Source organism: Prionailurus viverrinus, chromosome A1 (assembly GCF_022837055.1).
Source record: "Prionailurus viverrinus isolate Anna chromosome A1, UM_Priviv_1.0, whole genome shotgun sequence".
Classification (NCBI taxonomy): domain Eukaryota; kingdom Metazoa; phylum Chordata; class Mammalia; order Carnivora; family Felidae; genus Prionailurus; species Prionailurus viverrinus.
Window position 1 is genome coordinate 170,678,431 of NC_062561.1, and position 18,365 is coordinate 170,696,795.

Sequence of the window (18,365 nt, forward strand, 5' to 3'; positions counted from 1 at the left end):
GGAGACCTAGGTACAAGAGTCACACTGGAAAATAATTTTCTTTTGTGCATTTGCAGTTCTTTTACAGAGTTTTTATTGATTCAAATGAGTGAGTAGAATTTTTTGACTTTCTTTTGTGGCAAATTGAAAAACAGAATTTTGCATTTAGTACTGTATTATAATTTGAAATGAGTTTATGTGCTATTATTCTTAAAAAGCAAAAGAAGAAAAACATGGGGAAATCACTGTGTAATGTTATTTTTAAAGCTTCTCTATTATCCTTAACAAATATTCTTAACAAAATATTGTTAAGAACAGTCATAAGAGAAGAGCTGTGGTCCCCCCACAGTTGGGTAATGCCCGGGTGGGCGAAAGCAGGGGGGACTTGGAACTCTGGCTTCCAAAGGAACCTGCTGAATAGAAGGAGATGGTGAGGAGAGGGGAAGTTTGTTTGTGGACAGTTTGGGGAGTCCTTTGTTCTGGTTAAGTGATTGAGAGATGAGGTGAATTCTTTGGTTTTGGCTACTGTGGTGGGAAATTTGAATTTCTGGAGCTAAGATAGTATGAGGAAGAACGGAGTGAGAACTGGTATTCATTGTGTATCTTACATTAGTTTGTGTAGTACATTCTGCAACCCTCAACACCAGTAAATCACACATCATTTACCAGGTGAGGACAGTGAGACTAAGCAGGTATACTAATTTGTTCAAGATCCGTCAGTTAGATATTGGCACAGGATGGCAATTAAAGCTCAGATTTGCCTGATTCTGAGGTCTATGCTCTTTCCATTTACTATGCTGCCTCTCAAGATATGTTACTTAGTTCAAGTGATTTTCTTGCTTTATGGGCATTAGCTAATTCAGCACATTTATCTGAACTTTGGCTGTTAATAGCATTGCCAGATTTGGCTTAAAAAATGTTTACATTTCCAGTAAACAGTGGATAGTTTTTTTAGTATATATGTCTTGCAGATCTCATATGGGATTCACTTATAGTAAACATTTATTCATTATTTATCTGAAATTCAAATTTAACTTGGCATCCTGTATTTTATCTGGTAATCTTAATTAAGAAAATGTTGGCATTATGAGTTAAATATTTACATGGCTCTTTAGAATTATCTTTTTAAGAGATCTCTAGAGTTGGTATATTGAGGTTCTGTTTTAGAGGGGAAAAGTCCATTGGGGCTCTAACTGAACTGCATTCTTTAGGAGCACATGTATCAGGTATTACCTAGAGATGCAGGTGATTGTCACACATGTCCCCATTCTCCTATTTTGGTTACTTTTGTCTGTCTTTTGAGACTGATGCTTCAGAGCTCACCACTGCACCAGTTATATAAATTATTGCTAATACTTATGGGACTTTACTATGTTTCAGGCACTATTCTAGGTACTTTACATGTATTAAATCCATTACTGCTCTTAGCAACTTCATGACAAAAGTCCTGTTATTACCCTCATTTCACAAATGAGAAAACTAAGGCAGAAGAGATTCAAGGTAATGTGTTCGTGTCAGGGCTGGGCTTTAACCCAAGCCGTCTGACTCTGGAATTAGGACTTATAACCATTACTTAATACTGTCTCTTGAAGGTAATACTTCTGAAACCCACAGGCAAAGCTTCCAGGAGGAAGGTCTTTTATGGGTTTCCAAGCCAATGTCATCTACTTTAGTATTTTTAATGATAAAAAAACATTTTATGAACTATCTTGGAAGAGTAGACACCTCACCACACTGTTCCTCATCCTTTTTTTTTTTTTTTTTTTTTTCCTTCTGGTCTGTCTTTACTGAAATGGATGTCTCTGTCCTTAAATACTACTTGAGTCCATGAGATGGTGAGTGGTTTTCCTCATTGCTACATATTTTACAGTTAGAAAGTAATTTGGAAGCAGTATTTTCCAGCTTTTAAATGGTTTCTTTTAGAAACTTTGATTATATGCCCAGTATTTGCCTGCTCATAAGGCTAAATAACCTCACGTACACTAAGAGTAACTCCTCGAAGGAAGTCACTGTTACTTTTACTTCTAAGGATGTCTCTCATATTATAGACCTGTCTCATTATTTCAAACCACTGTGCTCTGTTTGGGGAAGACTTAGTAGGCCTGAAGTGTCCTGCTCCGTGTGAATTGATGCTCATGGATGGAATCCTTAACAAAGGAGGGAAGTAACTTTAGCACAGATTTAGAAATTATTGTGGAGGTTGATCTCATAATTGCAGGTGTCACATATCAAGGTACACAGGTCTTTTAAAGGACATTTAGAAAAGCAATAGAGTAAAGGATCACAATTGGACATTGTGCATATTACAGCTGCAGGATGAACAAAACTCCAGCTCTCCTAACAGTGATGCAGATGGTTCCTGTGGTGTGGGATAGAATTACCAGTGACAGCATCTTACACTGGCTCAAAAAGTGCTGTATCTCAAACACCTTAGTGGAAGTGAAGCTGATATGCTTTGAAATCTATTAGATGACACTGAATCACCTGGAAAAAAGGTGAGGTTATTCTGGAAACTTGAGTTCAGAAGCATTTGTAGGATTCAGCAGGTTTAGGTCTTTGGAAAACCTCAGCTTCATCTTTGACTCTCTCTACTCTGTCTTGGAAACTTCAGTCAGCCAACATATGCTCTTCATTTTGCCTCATTGGCCTCTTATTTCTATTTCCAGAATCATTTTCTAGCAGAACTTGTGCAGTAGCCTCATTTCCTGTTTGTCTTGTACACTGAAGTATATCTTTTACGCTCACAGTAGTCATTTTTGAAAACACAGAAGACGTTAACTTCCTTCACTAAGAAACAAGAATGGCTCAGAAGATTTTCAGTGGTCTGCCCCCGCTTCTGTTTGTATTTCTCACTGTACCTCCACCATGTAAGCTCCGATACAGCCACACCTGGCTGCCTTCTCCCTGAGATTGACACAGGACTTCATGGCTTAGTGTCTTTTCCATATGCTCTTGCTTCTATTTGGGATCTACCCCCTTTTCCCTCTATCCACACGATGACTATTCTAAGAATCTTCTGTCCTTCTGCTAGGAATTTATCACTTCTTTATTCCCATAGCATTTTGTTCTTATTTTTACTGTAGAATCTGTTTTCATTTATTAGCTTTTTTGCTTTGTCTTATTAGATGTTTGATTTGTGTTTGAATGGATAAACTAGAACAGGACATTAATTAAAACTCACAGTTTATTGTTTGAGTTATGATAATACCAATTAACATGGTATGCAATGTCTTAAGTGTAAGACTGGATGTTACAATCAAATATGGAAGGATTTGACAAGTGATGGAAGAAGCCTGTTGATCATTTGTTGGTAGATGATGACTTCATTACTAAAATAAAGAAGCTTTCTTGTTTTATGAATCCTCTTTGTACTTATTTTTAAATTAGAGAATACTATGTTAAAATGGAAGTAACATGAAGCTTAAGTTGCAGGTTTTAAATGTTTATTATCTTGTTATAATTATTTTTCATGCAAGATTTATTATCTTTTCTTAACAGTTGGTACCTATTTAACTGAGTAGAATTAATGTAGTCATTAAAAAATAATTGTCATAGTAGTGGAAACCACAACCGTGTAACAATGATTTGAGGGGCATGACTTCTTTGGGATGCATCTTTTAAATCATCTTGAGGCTGACAGAGCCTTTTTAAATATAAGCTAGTAACTTAAAGATACTGATCAAAGATGATTAGGTTAGCAGAACAGACAGTGGCTATGTTAGAGCTAATTGTGTGTGTGTGTGTGTGTGTGTGTGTGTGTGTGTGTGTGTGTGTATGTGTGTGGTGTCTTTTCCTTTTTGTTTCATTTCTAGTTGAAGTAATAAATTTGTATTTATACTCTATATACCCTTTTGCCCCTATTCTTTTGGCTATACATTTCACTCATCTATCATGTACTTATTCAACTCTTGATGGTGTAGTCTTCATACCAGGTGCTAGATTCATGAGAATTGACTAGTTGGGAGTTCAGGTTGTAGGTTCCCAAATTTGTAGGACTTGGTGTAAAAGTATGTGGATGCCCTCAGACCTTTTGTGTAAACATTTGAAAGTTATAAATCAAACTGATACATGATAAGTAGAATAGGTCTTTTCCTCCTATCTTGAGGAATAGCACAGTTATCAGGAAGGCCACATGTGGGTTGAGATTGCTGGGGCTCTAGTTCCCCACTGGAATGTGTTGAGTTTGTGTGGGAAAAGCCAGCCTGTGGGGCAGCCCAACCTCCTTGCCCAGAAATGGCCCTGTCCTAAACCAGGAGGGGCTTTGCTCACAGATGCACAGACACGCCAGCACTTTTCCCACATCCCTGCAAACTGTATCCCCCTGGCCATTGCTCAGGCTACAGAGATTACCACCTCCAGGTCAACTGTCCTTTAGAAAGACATATAGAAGGCCCCTTCTGGGCTCTAGAAACTGGCTTGGGGCTATTTGGACACATTTCTGGATCATGGTGCTTAGGAGGGCAGGTCAAGGCGGGCTCTGGGTGGGCAGTTCTTTCTTTGCCTTGTGAAAGGGATGTGGTCAGAGGAAGAATAGGAAGATCCCTCAAGTCCAGTGCTCAGGGTGAGATACCCTTGCCCAGGTCCTAAATCAGTACTGTGTATGCCCTTGAACCAAATAAAACTAAGTGTTCCTCCAGAGGATGAAATTGCCGCAAAGTCTTCAGACTACAAAGCTAGATCAGGAGTCAAATTTCTAAAAATGGTGGTTTGTCAGCGAACAGTCACTAAGTGCTTAATTGTTCATGCACATTAAAAATAAGCAGTAGAGTATGGCCAACTCATCTTTGACAAAGCAGGAAAGAACATCCAATGGAAAAAAGACAGCCTCTTTAACAAATGGTGCTGGGAGAACTGGACAGCAACATGCAGAAGGTTGAAACTAGAACACTTTCTCACACCATTCACAAAAATAAACTCAAAATGGATAAAGGACCTAAATGTGAGACAGGAAACCATCAAAACCTTAGAGGAGAAAGCAGGAAAAGACCTCTCTGACCTCAGCCGTAGCAATCTCTTACTCGACACATCCCCAAAGGCAAGGGAATTAAAAGCAAAAGTGAATTACTGGGACCTTATGAAGATAAAAAGCTTCTGCACAGCAAAGGAAACAACCAACAAAACTAAAAGGCAACCAACGGAATGGGAAAAGATATTCGCAAATGACATATCGGACAAAGGGCTAGTATCCAAAATCTATAAAGAGCTCACCAAACTCCACACCCGAAAAACAAATAACCCAGTGAAGAAATGGGCAGAAAACATGAATAGACACTTCTCTAAAGAAGACATCCGGATGGCCAACAGGCACATGAAAAGATGTTCAGCGTCGCTCCTTATCAGGGAAATACAAATCAAAACCACACTCAGGTATCACCTCACGCCAGTCAGAGTGGCCAAAATGAACAAATCAGGAGACTATAGATGCTGGAGAGGATGTGGAGAAACGGGAACCCTCTTGCACTGTTGGTGGGAATGCAAATTGGTGCAGCCGCTCTGGAAAGCAGTGTGGAGGTTCCTCAGAAAATTAAAAATAGACCTACCCTATGACCCAGCAATAACACTGCTAGGAATTTATCCAAGGGATACAGGAGTACTGATGCATAGGGCCACTTGTACCCCAATGTTCATAGCAGCACTCTCAACAATAGCCAAATTATGGAAAGAGCCTAAATGTCCATCAACTGATGAATGGATAAAGAAATTGTGGTTTATATACACAATGGAATATTACGTGGCAATGAGAAAAAATGAAATATGGCCTTTTGTAGCAACGTGGATGGAACTGGAGAGTGTGATGCTAAGTGAAATAAGCCATACAGAGAAAGACAGATACCATATGGTTTCACTCTTATGTGGACCCTGAGAAACTTAACAGGAACCCATGGGGGAGGGGAAGGAAAAAAAAAAAAGAGGTTAGAATGGGAGAGAGCCAAAGCATAAGAGACTGTTAAAAACTGAGAACAAACTGAGGGTTGATGGGGGGTGGGAGGGAGGGGAGGGTGGGTGAGGGGTATTGAGGAGGGCACCTTTTGGGATGAGCACTGGGTGTTGTATGGAAACCAATTTGTCAATAAATTTCATTAAAAAAAAAAAAATAAGCAGTAGAGGGGCGCCTGGGTGGCGCAGTCGGTTAAGCGTCCGACTTCAGCCAGGTCACGATCTTGCGGTCCGTGAGTTCGAGCCCCACGTCGGGCTCTGGGCTGATGGCTCAGAGCCTGGAGCCTGTTTCTGATTCTGTGTCTCCCTCTCTGCCCTTCCCCCGTTCATGCTCTGTCTCTCTCTGTCCCTAAATAAATAAACGTTGAAAAAAAAAATAAGCAGTAGAGCTTTCAACATTACTAGGCTTTATATTATGGAAATTAAATTCTTTCAAGTTTTATTTCTTTATTTTGAGAGATAGAGCACATGTGCACGCTCTTGTGTGTGTGCAAGTGGGTGGGGGAGGGGCAGAGAGAGAGGGGAGAGAGAATCCCAAACCTGACACAAGACTTGAACTCAGGAACGGGAGATCATGACCTGAGCCAAAGTCCAGAGTTGGCACTTAACCGACTGAACCACCCAGGCGTCCCTAGAACTTAACTTTTTTTATGATAAAATAGAGCAAATTTAGAGTTATTCATCCTTTACAGAACTTCTAATTGTGTATTCTTTGTTGCAGATATTTCCTCACTTACTTAAAAATAGTGATTAGCTGTTTTATGGGTTAGAGTGTTGTTAGAGTGGAAAACAGTAAATGGAAAGGTTTTCTGTGTGCTGTTCTAGCCCTGGTTCAATTTCCAAGTGTATTCAAGGGAAAGAAAAAGGCTGTGAATTGACCACTTAAGTAAATCAGTTTGCAACCCAATGTCCTAAGATTATTAAATCCAGAGGTAGGAATCTAATTTTATGTCACAAAAATTCATCCCATACAACTTTTCATAAAATACTATCCTTCTGATTGGTCTCATGTTAATATACAGTTGTAGTTTTACAGTAATTTAGGGAAAGAAATAGCCAATTCAGTGTAAAAGGGAATACTTGATTACTCTATTGTATAAGAGCAATAAAAGCTAATTTACTGTTAGATGACTCAATATTGAAAGCTGCAAGAGGCTATCTTTTAGTTCATTCTTCATTAATTGTGCTATATTGTAGTGATATTAATGTCTATTATAGATGAGCTTTATGGAAGGCTTTTAAGTTGACATCTCTGAGCATGTACTTTGGCTCATGTAAATATCTTTGACATATATCCTGCATGATTGTTGAAGGGCAAATGAAGTGTCGAAGGCAAAATGGATTAATCAGTCACTGTGATTCCTTTATGACAACTCCAATAATAAACTATTCTTTGAAAGGGTCTTAGCTAATAATAAATTATAACTGATGAAAACAAGTAATTGTACTTAAAAAAAACTTGTTACTTATTCATCTTCATAAAGATGATTTCTTCTAAATTCATTTTCTATGTTAGGTTACTAGAGTTTTGTTGTTAATTTTGGAGTCATTCCATTGTTCGTAGTTCTTTTACTGAGTGAGTAGCCAAATGATTAGGGCTTAGTTTTGATCTTTGTTAAAAATGTAGGTAAAAGTTGTGAGTGTTGCCTAAAGATGGTAGTTCTCATAGAGCCATTTCTTTTTTTTTTTTTTAATTTTTTTTCAACGTTTTTTATTTATTTTTGGGACAGAGAGAGACAGAGCATGAACGGGGGGGGGGGGGGGCGAGAGAGAGGGAGACACAGAATCGGAAACAGGCTCCAGGCTCTGAGCCATCAGCCCAGAGCCCAACGCGGGGCTCGAACCCACGGACCGCGAGATCGTGACCTGGCTGAAGTCAGACGCTTAACCGACTGCACCACCCAGGCGCCCCCTCATAGAGCCATTTCAATAATTTACGTGGTTCTTACTGCACATATAGAGTAATAATAGCATGGGGCAGAAATTGTTGTCACTTACGTGCATTTGATTTCAGTTCAGTCTTGCAATATGGAGGTACTTTATATATTCAATTAGATATTATGACGGTGCTTAGTAAAATAAAAATTCTTTCCACATTACATTCTTTATTTTTGGGATGGTAGCAGCACTTATTTTTTTCTAGGACTATATGAGTTTACTAGGGCTGCCATACCAAAGTTCTGCAGACTGGGTGGCTTATTTCCTTACAGTTCTGGAAGCTGCAAGTCCAAAATCGAGGAGTTGGCAGTGCTGGTTTCTTCTGAAGGTCTCTCTCCTCTGTCTTTCCTCTGTGTGTGTCTGTGTCTATCTGCTTGTCCTTACAAGGGCATATTGGAGTAGGGCGCACCCTCATGACTCTATTATACCTTAATCACCTCTTTAAAGACCCTGTCTCCAGATATAGTCACATTCTGAGGTACTAAGGTTTAGGATTTCAACGTAGGCATGTTGAGGGGACACAATTCAGCCTACAACTGGCATAGAATTAATTATTTGAAAACAATAATTTTGGGTAACCAGTATGTTTAAGACGTGGAACAATTTGTGTAAACACTCTAAATAAAGGTATCCTTTTCAAAACTTACATGTTAAAAATATCTTTTATTTCCTTTTTTACCTGCTTCAATTATAGAGATGGGGACAGGGCAATTAAAAACATGATGATGATGATGGATAGCAATTAATCTTTATCAAGTGCTATATTATATCCTGGGCTCATGTCTGAGCACTTGATGTTTTTTTCTCTTGGCATGGTCAGCAGAAAGTTTGAACATTCCCATTTAAGGGTAGGTTGGATTTTCTTTGCCTGTCCCTGGGAATCCAGATGTGGATCTTGGCTTCATGCGCTGGGACAGGAGTCCAGGTTTGTACCTTCCTCAAGCAAGATGGGATTCTTTGCAGACCATTGTTTCATGAGATATCTTTGAATTTTCTATAGGTGCAGGCTTTTTAGCATGGAAAAGTTGAATTATCCAGGTACCCTTATTTGGTGACTTGAAAGTGCCCCAGATCAAGAAAGTCCTGTAAAGACAATTTTCCACTGCCTTCCTGTTTGGCTTCTAGTTTCATACTTGTCGCTTTGTACATGCTCAGTAAATAACTCTAGAATGAATAGATCGATAGATTTTAGTTAAAGCAGAAGGGAGAAATACAGTCAGAGTAGCAATGCCCTTTTCAGAAGCTCATGCTTGTATTGTCAAAATACTTGTATTGTCTTCTCTGCCCTAGCAGATTTTCATTTTTTTTTCAGTCAGTATACTGTACTTCAAATATTAACTTAATTATAGACAAAAGAACCAGTTGACTCCTTATATTTTAGTCCTCCCACATGTTTGAGTTTTGGAAATAAATAGAGTGGTAGTTTAGCCTGGATGTATAGAACACCTCTATCTCTGTAAGATTTCATAGATAAGAGGTTGTTCTTGGAGGATCCACTTGGGTAGTAGATAGAATTGGTAACTGTATGCCTCAGCCGCTTATCATGTTGCTTTAATACTCTGCCAGATAGGGCTATGCTTAGACTTGTGGGTCTTGTTAAAAAGGTTTCTTTATAGTGAAATTGCAAATATCTTTAGATAAAGTTTCCAGGGTATTTGAGAAGGAGGAAAAGTCGTAGAATTAAGTCATTAACATCTACAATTTTCTTTTGAAAAAGACTTCATATACACTTGTGTTGTTTTATTAGTGTCAGTCTGTGCTTCCAAAAAATGGAGTAATTTGCAGCCTTTGGAAACTAATGCCTGTGCTTGGCAGAATTCTACTTCTCTGTATTCATAATAGTGCTGTTAATTACCTTATTGCTTTGCTGCTGGCTTTTAGATATAGTTTGTACTTACGATTTTCTTAGTTTCACTTACTAAAATGGGGAGAGAATTTCAGATGTGGTATGAAAGGATACACTCTTAATTCCATATGATGAGAACAGTACTGCCAACTTGTTAACGCTGTTCAGATTTTTAAAATGAAGACAAATTCCTTACATTAGAGATAAATTATACATAATCGAATCAGGTACTATAATTATCATGCATAAATAAATGCTTTTTTTCCTCAGGTCATTTGTCTCATTTTTCTCATTTCTTTCTGACTTTGTACAGATTTCAGGGTATTTTTGTTATTGTAACATTAGTGTCTTTTTGAGTGTCATGTGCATTCAAATGGAATTTCACTACTTGAAATTCACTACTTGAAATATTTGTGAAATTTGTAAATGTGTCTTCATATGAATGAAACATCTAAGGGCATCCAAAGGTCATGTAATGGAATGTGACTGAGTCGAAATCAGACATATGAATCAGACCTTTGTTGTATATTTGTGTTTTGATTTAGGTTGGTTGAAGACTTTTGATGACTACTTTAGAGAGATGACTCAGTATATTTTTAATAACATGGTCATCAAGCTGAAAGAAGACTCACGGAGGAAATTTATGTGGTCTGAGATTTCTTACCTTTCAAAGTGGTGGGATACTATAGATAAGCCGAAGAAGGATGCTGTTAAAAGGTTTGTTTCAAGATTTTTTTTTTTTTTGCAATTTGGTAATATTAATTATACAGTGAAACACGTGTTGAATTTTTAGAGGATGAAAATTCTTAGCCTTCTATCTGAAACTTGAAATATTTCTCCAAATCTTTTTTTTCTTTGATTCTGCTTCATCTGTGGAAAAGTGACTTGAAACTGTTCTATTGAAATCCTAATGTTCCAACTCTGTCCCAGAAATTGAATTACTAGGTCAAAGGGGCTTAATATTTTAAATGCTTTTTGGAGCATATAATCAAAGTGACCCCTGGAAAGATTGTTTCCATGTACCAGTGTCTCTGCCTTTTGGCCACCAATATATTTTTTTTCTAAAACTTTGACCAATTTTGTGGTTGAAATATTTAAAAAATTTTTTAAGGTTTATTCATCTTTAAGAGAGAGTGAGAGAGAAGGTGAGCGGGGGAGGGTCAGAGAGAGAGGGAGACACAGAATCCGAAGCAGGCTCCAGGCTCTGAGCTGTCAGCACAGAGCCTCATGGGAGGCTCAAACTCATGAACCGTGAGATCATGACCTGAGCCCAGGGAGCCACCCAGGTGCCCTGATGGTGGCTGAAATATTTTAATTTGAAAATTTGATTACTGATAATGTTATGTACTTTCTCATGTACTGACAAAGTTTTTTGTGAATTGCTTAATGGTATACTTTCCTTCTTACTGATTTGTAAGTTTGTACACACATGCGTTAACCCTTATTTTTTCTCAAGTTATTTTCTTAAATCTTAGCATTTCATATACATGCTTTAAACATTTTATTGTAATCAAACATATCAATCTGTTTTCTTAATAGCTTTACTGTCATATTTTAAAAGGTTTTTCCCAATCTAGAGATCAGAGGAAGAGTCCTTTTTTTCCACCCAGTTTAACTTTTTATCATTCACTTTTTAAAATCCTGAAATTTATCTTTTTAATATGGTATGGTGGGAGGTTCTGATCCCCCTGCCTCCCTCCTCTCTGCTCCCAAGAGTATAAAGATTATCTTAGCATGCATTGCTTTCTTTTATTTAGTATCACATGTACAGCGCTCACTGTTTTAGCGCCTGTTCTGATACTTCACAAATGATAACGGATAATCCTTGCAGCGGTCCTGTGAAGTAGGTACAATGACTGTCCTCATTTTACAGATAGAGACACTGGTCGTCCAGGGTCACCCAGCTGGGACGTGCCGTGCTGGTGTGCTATCTGGTGCAGCCTGTCCAGCCCCACAGGTTTTCCTCCATGCTGTGCTCTGCCGCTTTCCTAAGATCTAAAATGTCCCGGTTTTTTCCTACTGATTTGATGTGCCATCTTTATTGTCTTTAAATATGCACTGATTTCTGGGCTTCCTGACCTCTTTCATGGACTTTTCTGTTTGCAATTGTGGTTTGCTATCTTCATTGACAGTTAAAAATCTCCTCTTTCTTTACTGAAAAATTCTTCTAATGAGTGACCACTTCATTTTCCCAAAGAGTTTTAGAATTAATTATTAAAATCTTCCTGCCCTACCAAAGGAAAAAAAAAAGGGGGTTTGATGGAAATTGACATAAACATTTAAAGATAATTTGGAGGGAATTGGTTTTCTATCATTATCCATCAGACTTTTTTTGATAGGGTGCAGCACTCAAAAACTTTGTTAGTGACATGCACACACAAAAGATGGGAACCTAATAAAGATGCTAGTAGAGTTTTATGTATGTTAGATGATTAAGAAATACATAATGCTACGATAAAAGACGTAAAGCTTGCTTGTGGACATGGGTGTCAGCAAGGGTACACGTTGTGAGTTGGTGCAAAGTGGTAGAAAGGAGTTATCTGAAATCTGATCAAAAGTTGTTCAGCATATGTGCATGGGTATGAAGACAGTGGACTGAGGTAGCTGGTAGACCTTGGAGAGAGAGAGAGAGAGAGAGAGAGAGAGAGAGAGAGAGAGAGAGAGAGTTACGTATTCCTATGTGAATGGGTTCAGCTAGGTGCAGTTTTATGCCTCCTTCACTTACTGTTTCTCAGGGACAAAATTTCACTTAAGCAATACAAAATTTGTTCCCTAATCAATCACTTTGGAACACATTTTTGTTTTTGAAACAAAAAATTTTTCACGTAAGGAACTATACCTATTTTTTGCCACTGTTCCCCTGTCAGCTTCCTTTTATTTTAGGTGTTTTATTTTTCAAATTCAGTACCTGAAGGTTCATGCCTGATCTTTTGTTGGCTTATTAGCTCATTTGTTCATTCATTCTACAGCTCTTTCTGAACACCTACTGTGGGCCAGTTACTATGAGGTTTGGGTACTCTTGGGCTGAGTATTTCTTTCTTCTTGATTGTAAATTGTATCTTTCACCATTGACAAATAACTATCTTTTCTCCATTTAAGAACTAAAGTGCTATTACTACCAGTCACTTGTAGTTGTTTAGATTTACCTGATTTGTGCTGCCCTTTTTCCTTAAAAACAGGCAATTTAGAGTGGTAGTTCAAATGGCTGGTCACTGGAATGAGGCTACCTGGATTCAAGTCCTGGCACTCCCATCTACTGTGTGAACTTTGGGCATATTACTTAACTTTTGTGAGCCTTATTTTCTTCATTTGTCAAGTGGGGATAATATTGAGACCTCTTTTGGTTTTTTTCAAGGATTGGATGAATAGAAATAAATGCTTAGGACAATGCCTGGCATATTCTAAGTCCTTAATAACTATTGAAAGCTCTTGTTACTTTAACTTTTATTTGTCACTCTGAGTATTTCTCTTGGACACTGAATATAGTTTTTAGTTTTGAAGTCATCATGAGAGTCTTCATCTTATTTTTTGTAATGTTTATTTATTTATTTATTTTGAGAGAGCGTGCATGTGTGTGCACAGGAGAGGGACAGAGAGAGAGGGAGAGAGAGAGAATCCCAAGCAGGCTCTGCACTGTCAGTGCAGAGCCTAACATGGGTCTCGATCTCATGAACTGTGAGATTGCGCCCTGAGCCGACATCGAGAGTCAGACGCTTAACCGACTGAGCCACCCAGGCGCCCCTAGTCTTCATCTTTTAATAAAAGCATTTAACTATAAAATTAATGTTTTATTAAAAAAAACTTTTTAATGTATTGCTTCAGTGAAGTTAACCTTCCTCGCCCCCCCCATCACTTCCCTGCTCAGATGTTTTTAGGATTTTAAAAGTTTTATCCATAAAATTCTAAACTTTCACCATGTATCTAGGTATGTGTATAACTTACTATTAACTTTTCCATATATCAATTCAGACATCTTCAGTTTATGTTTTCTGCTCTTATTACTTACTGTTTTTATTTCCTTTGTTTTAGGATTAAATTTTCTGGTTACTGAGTCTTCTGCACGTGCATTTTTTATTTCTTTGTTATATTTCCTGTGTTTGGGAGATTTTTCTTAAGGTTTCTTTTTTTCCTCAGGTTCAGTTCTTTGTGGTATGGAAGGTGTTCTTTTCTGGCTTTGAATGCTTGGTTTTAACTGTTTTTGTTTGTTTTTTGCCCTTCTGCATTCTTTACATTGCACCCTGTAAGTCCAAGTATTTTCCTCCTTTTTATTCATCCTTGAGCAATAACAGATGTGTCCACACCTGGAATTTGTCCCAAAACAGAGAGTGTAGCAGGCTTCCAGTTCCTTCCTGTTCTGACTACTTTGTTTCCTTGTGGTGGGTGTTGGTTAAAATGGCTGGCCGGCATCCATTCCACCTGGTTTCCTTTTGGGAAATGGTCTGTCACACACGTAAGTCAGACTCTCCATCTTCCTGCCTCAGGTCAGACAGACCAGCTATGACCTGAGCTCAGCTGATCAGTATAATATTTCCTAGGGTCTGAATCTTCGGAGAGTGAAGCCAGTGTGACAGATGGAAGCAGGGGAAGCAGACACGGAGGGAAGGTTGCAGGCCATCCCTCACGGCACTGGTGCATTCCCAAGACTCTTCCCATCCGTGACATGGTCCCTGTGATCCCTGTAGCACGGCCTCTCATTTTCTTCCAGCCCTTCGTTAAGCCTGGACTTTTAATCCTTGGTTTTGCGTGCCCAGGAGAGTCTCTCAATGCAGTTGCTCTCCAGAGCCAGCAGGTGTTGCTTGCAAACAAGAAAGCTAGCTGATGTATTTCCCCCTGCTCATATCCTTTGTTGGAGAGCTGGATTCTGAAAGGCTGCATGAGCATCAGGGGCCCAGCAGCTGGAAAATATGTCCTTGATGTGAGCAACACTAGCCGAGGGGAAGAGACGAGCTGGGACTGTGGGAAGATGGAGAAATTTATGAAGTGTCTGCTCTTTGCGCAGCCCAGGATTGGCTTTCTTCATGTAGCATTTTTTTTTTTTTTTTAATATGACCTGTAAGCCAAGTAAGAGCTTTGGCCTGTCTGAAGGTTCTGCTTCATAAGAGTGTAGGGAAGAGTCCAGCCAAGTCTGAAGGAAACTGGGCTTGCTGCCTGCTGCTTTTGGTAAGGTGAGGCCATGCTTGGTTCCTCCCAGTGTGGCTGTATTAGGGAGCCATCCTCTGTAGCAGTAAAGACCTTGGGGTGGAGAGACTTCTGTAGGAAGAGCCCAAAGAGAGAAGCATGAAGACTGTGATTAGTGTCTGTCCCAGGATTCAGCTTTGCTTCAGTCCTTGGCCCTCCAACTTAGGGGCTGTTGCCCATTTCTCTCTGAGTCTTTTCTCTTCATGATTCGGGACTCCTCGTTGGTTTCTCTTGCAGGGCAATTGCAAGTCTGTACTTGAATTCTTTCTTTCACACTTGAATTCTTTCTTTCACCTCCACAGTATGTCAGAAATGCCACCAGTTTTATGGCATGAGGGTAGTCCCCTTTACCTGATTCTATCTGGATGCAAGTTTCTATCCCTTTTTCTTTTCTCTTGGCCATTTTAGTTAGGTTGAACTGTATGATATTGCCAAAATTGTACCATTTTTGATGTACAAAAATGTCAGTTTCACGTGATTCAACCTAATACTAAGAAGAGAGAATGGTAAGATGTTGGGAGTGGGAATGCACATTAGAATCTAATGTTCAGTCTTTTGTCTTAACCTTCCTTTGAGAGATGCTGTTTTGGCAATGGGAAATATTCTGCAATATAGGCCTGATCTTAATGATATCATTTTGCTTGAAGAATGTATTGCTTTATGGCAACAATAGGGCAAACGAGTTTTATTTCTGGTCAAGCTTTGGCACAGTTTTCTCCCTTCTTGTTATAATCATTCACTTTTACTCATTTATTACATTTATCTGTGGAAAGAGGGTAATAGCATTTTCTTTTTCCTATTTACTTAAACATAACATTCTTAATTCTCCTTGCCTGAATGCATGTTTTTTTGGGAAAAGTTAATAAATACATAGGTGTGCTCTCATTATTTAAAATTCTGAGCTTGTCCCAACTGGCAGTAGTGACAGAATTTTTTTTTTTTTACTGCTAGTATAAGGCTTATGCAATGGTTTATTTTTTCCTTTTTGAAGATGAGTCTATGGATTATATGTCTGTACCTAAATTTGCAAGCTAGCTGTTGCAGAACAGAACCTGTTAATTCCAGCAGAGTTCCATGTAAGCTTTTATTGTCCCTGAAGAATACCAATTGATTGTGGAAACTTAACAGAAACATAACTCAAATGATCCCATAATCTATTCTAGCAGTGACTTGTTTGATTCTTACCCCCTGTGGCAGCAGTATTCAGCTCCATCCTTTTAAAAATGAGAATCTAGTTAACTAAAGGAGATCCATGCAAACAACATCTAGCTTTTTTATTTTGTGTGTGTGATTCAGTGTAATTTAATCAATTATAGTCACGGTGCCTACTTGTAACACATAGCCAGTGCATTTAAAAGAAACTGCCTCCTGTTAAATAATCAGCACATTTTCTGTCTATGCTTGTTTTATTTTTGAAAATGACTAGTATGTTAACATTCTTTTTACTTTTTAGGCTTCATATTTGAATATTTTTCGACTAAATGCAGTTAAATACTGCATGATGTTTATAATACATCAAAATGTGAATCCTTATTCAGAGTCAAGCAGCTGAAACATTAGCCTTAGCATTTCCTTTGACTAGCACCCAGCATATTACATATTCATTTTTCCTCTCTGAGCTCTGAGACATTAACACAGTTTTTACAGTGTATGTGCTCCTGCTGTTGAGACTGGTGTTCAGTGAAGAAGCCCCATGAGTTGTAAGAACCTAGAATAGTTTGTGTGTTTACCAGAGTCTTGACCAGCTTCCCTGTGTGGACCTTTTGGTATGAAATAAGGCTTCAGATACATGCTGGGAGGAAGGGTACCATCGGTGCATTGTTATGGAAGTTACAGTTAATGAAGATATTTTATCTTCCTCACCTTGCTGGGTTTCATTGCTTTGCCAGGAATGCAAAATCTTTAATCTCTCTACCCTTCTCTTACATCTTTTTTCCTAGGTCTATATTTAAGTGAACCTTCTACTCTCTTTTCTTAACCCTCTCTTTGCTTATTGAAATCAGAGAAATGTTTGAGATTACATTCTTAAATAATATAAATCCTAACTTATTGATGTACATTTTGGGTTTCAGTTTCTAGAAAAAGTTCTTATACAGGCTAACTTATTATACATTTTATACAGGTCAGATTTTATGGTGTTTGACCAAAGGCTGCTGTAAAATTTGCAGAGCAATGGGAAGTTAACAGTGTGTCTTGTGATGTTCAAGGTAAATTGCAGATTTAGATTGAGTTTAGAGCCTAAAGATACATAACATTTCATCAAAGGAATCAAAGCAGTTCACCGGTGTCTAAAATAACCTCAGTGCTAATAGTTGAAGCAGCAGCATATGTGTATTTGAAAAAGTATGTATTCCTTCCCCACTTCGTCCAATCCCCGTTCACTTCCAGTGAGGCTGCTTTGCTTTTCTTCCACCCCTCAGTCACTTCAGCTGGTGGCTTCTCTTTACATGGTGGATACTGGCAAAAGCCATGAGGGACTACCAGCATCGGATGTTTCCTCAGTCCTCCTGGGAGGACTCTTCACAGCAGCGACGCTGATCGCTCTAGTCTCATTGAAATTCTTCCCATTTTTGTCTTCTGTGACCCGGAGCTCTTTCTCTCCTGTTCCTATTCCTGCTTTGCTGAGCATTCCTTTTTCATCTCCTCAGTTTCTTCCTCTGCTCATTTCCTAAATGTCCCTTTACTCACCTGTGGGGTGGCATCCCTTGTTCTCCTCTTCACTTTGCAGGCTCATCCACACTATTGTTTTAATTACTGGGTGTTTGGGCTGCTTCCAGATCCAAACCTCCAACCTCAACTTCTTTTTTTCCCTATTTAGTTATAATATTAACAGCTAACACTTCCTGAGTGCTTAATGTATACCAGGCATGGTGTAAGCATTTACCTGTATTTACTGAGTTGGTCCTATAGCTTTCTTATGAATTAAGATGACTTAGGTTTCCTTATGAGGAAACTGAGGCAGAGGTGTTAAGGGATGCACCTAGGGTCCTCCAGCTAGTAAGTATGGCATGAGGACCAGAGCCAGGCCGTCTTGACCTGGAGTCGGTGCCCTGACCCATTGTGTGCTCTACCTTTCCACTGGCCCTCAGGCTACATCCAGTCAGTCCCCAAGCCTTGTGAGTTGTGCCTCCTTAGTATTTCTGTGCTCTGAATCCCAGCTCCAGCCCCATTACTCTTCCTTTCCTGCTATTCTGAAAACCTCCACCTGGTCTTCCCGTTTCTAGTTGCGCCTCTTGCAGGTGTTCTCCATTTCACCAGGAGTTAAGCTTGTAATAAATGATTTTGTCCATGTCCCTTCTTGGCTTTAAAATGCTTCAGTGATGCTTCAGTGTCAAAAGGTACAGATCTATGTCCTCTGTCTGGCACACACTGGCTTTTGCTCGCTGATTCCTCCCTGCTTGTCCACCCTTACCTCCCATCACTTAGCCCTTCTGAGCCACGTGGGTGTCCGCAGACTCTTGCTATTTCTTGCTTAGGAATTTGCCTG

The 18,365-nt window shown here is 38.9% G+C and overlaps 1 protein-coding gene across 2 annotated transcripts in view; it reads left to right on the forward strand.

The window, feature by feature from the left end:
* Positions 1-18,365, forward strand: part of MAN2A1 (mannosidase alpha class 2A member 1) — a 168,894-nt gene that overhangs the window by 32,310 nt on the left and 118,219 nt on the right. Inside the window, exons 1-2 of one of the 2 annotated variants that reach the window (XM_047862948.1) lie at positions 1,794-1,814; positions 10,246-10,417. In XM_047862948.1, coding sequence (XP_047718904.1) covers positions 10,281-10,417 — 137 coding nt within the window. In that variant the 5' untranslated portion in view covers positions 1,794-1,814; positions 10,246-10,280. Of the gene's footprint in view, positions 1-1,793; positions 1,815-10,245; positions 10,418-18,365 lie in introns of those variants that run through there. The other variant, XM_047862940.1, reaches the window with a different exon arrangement.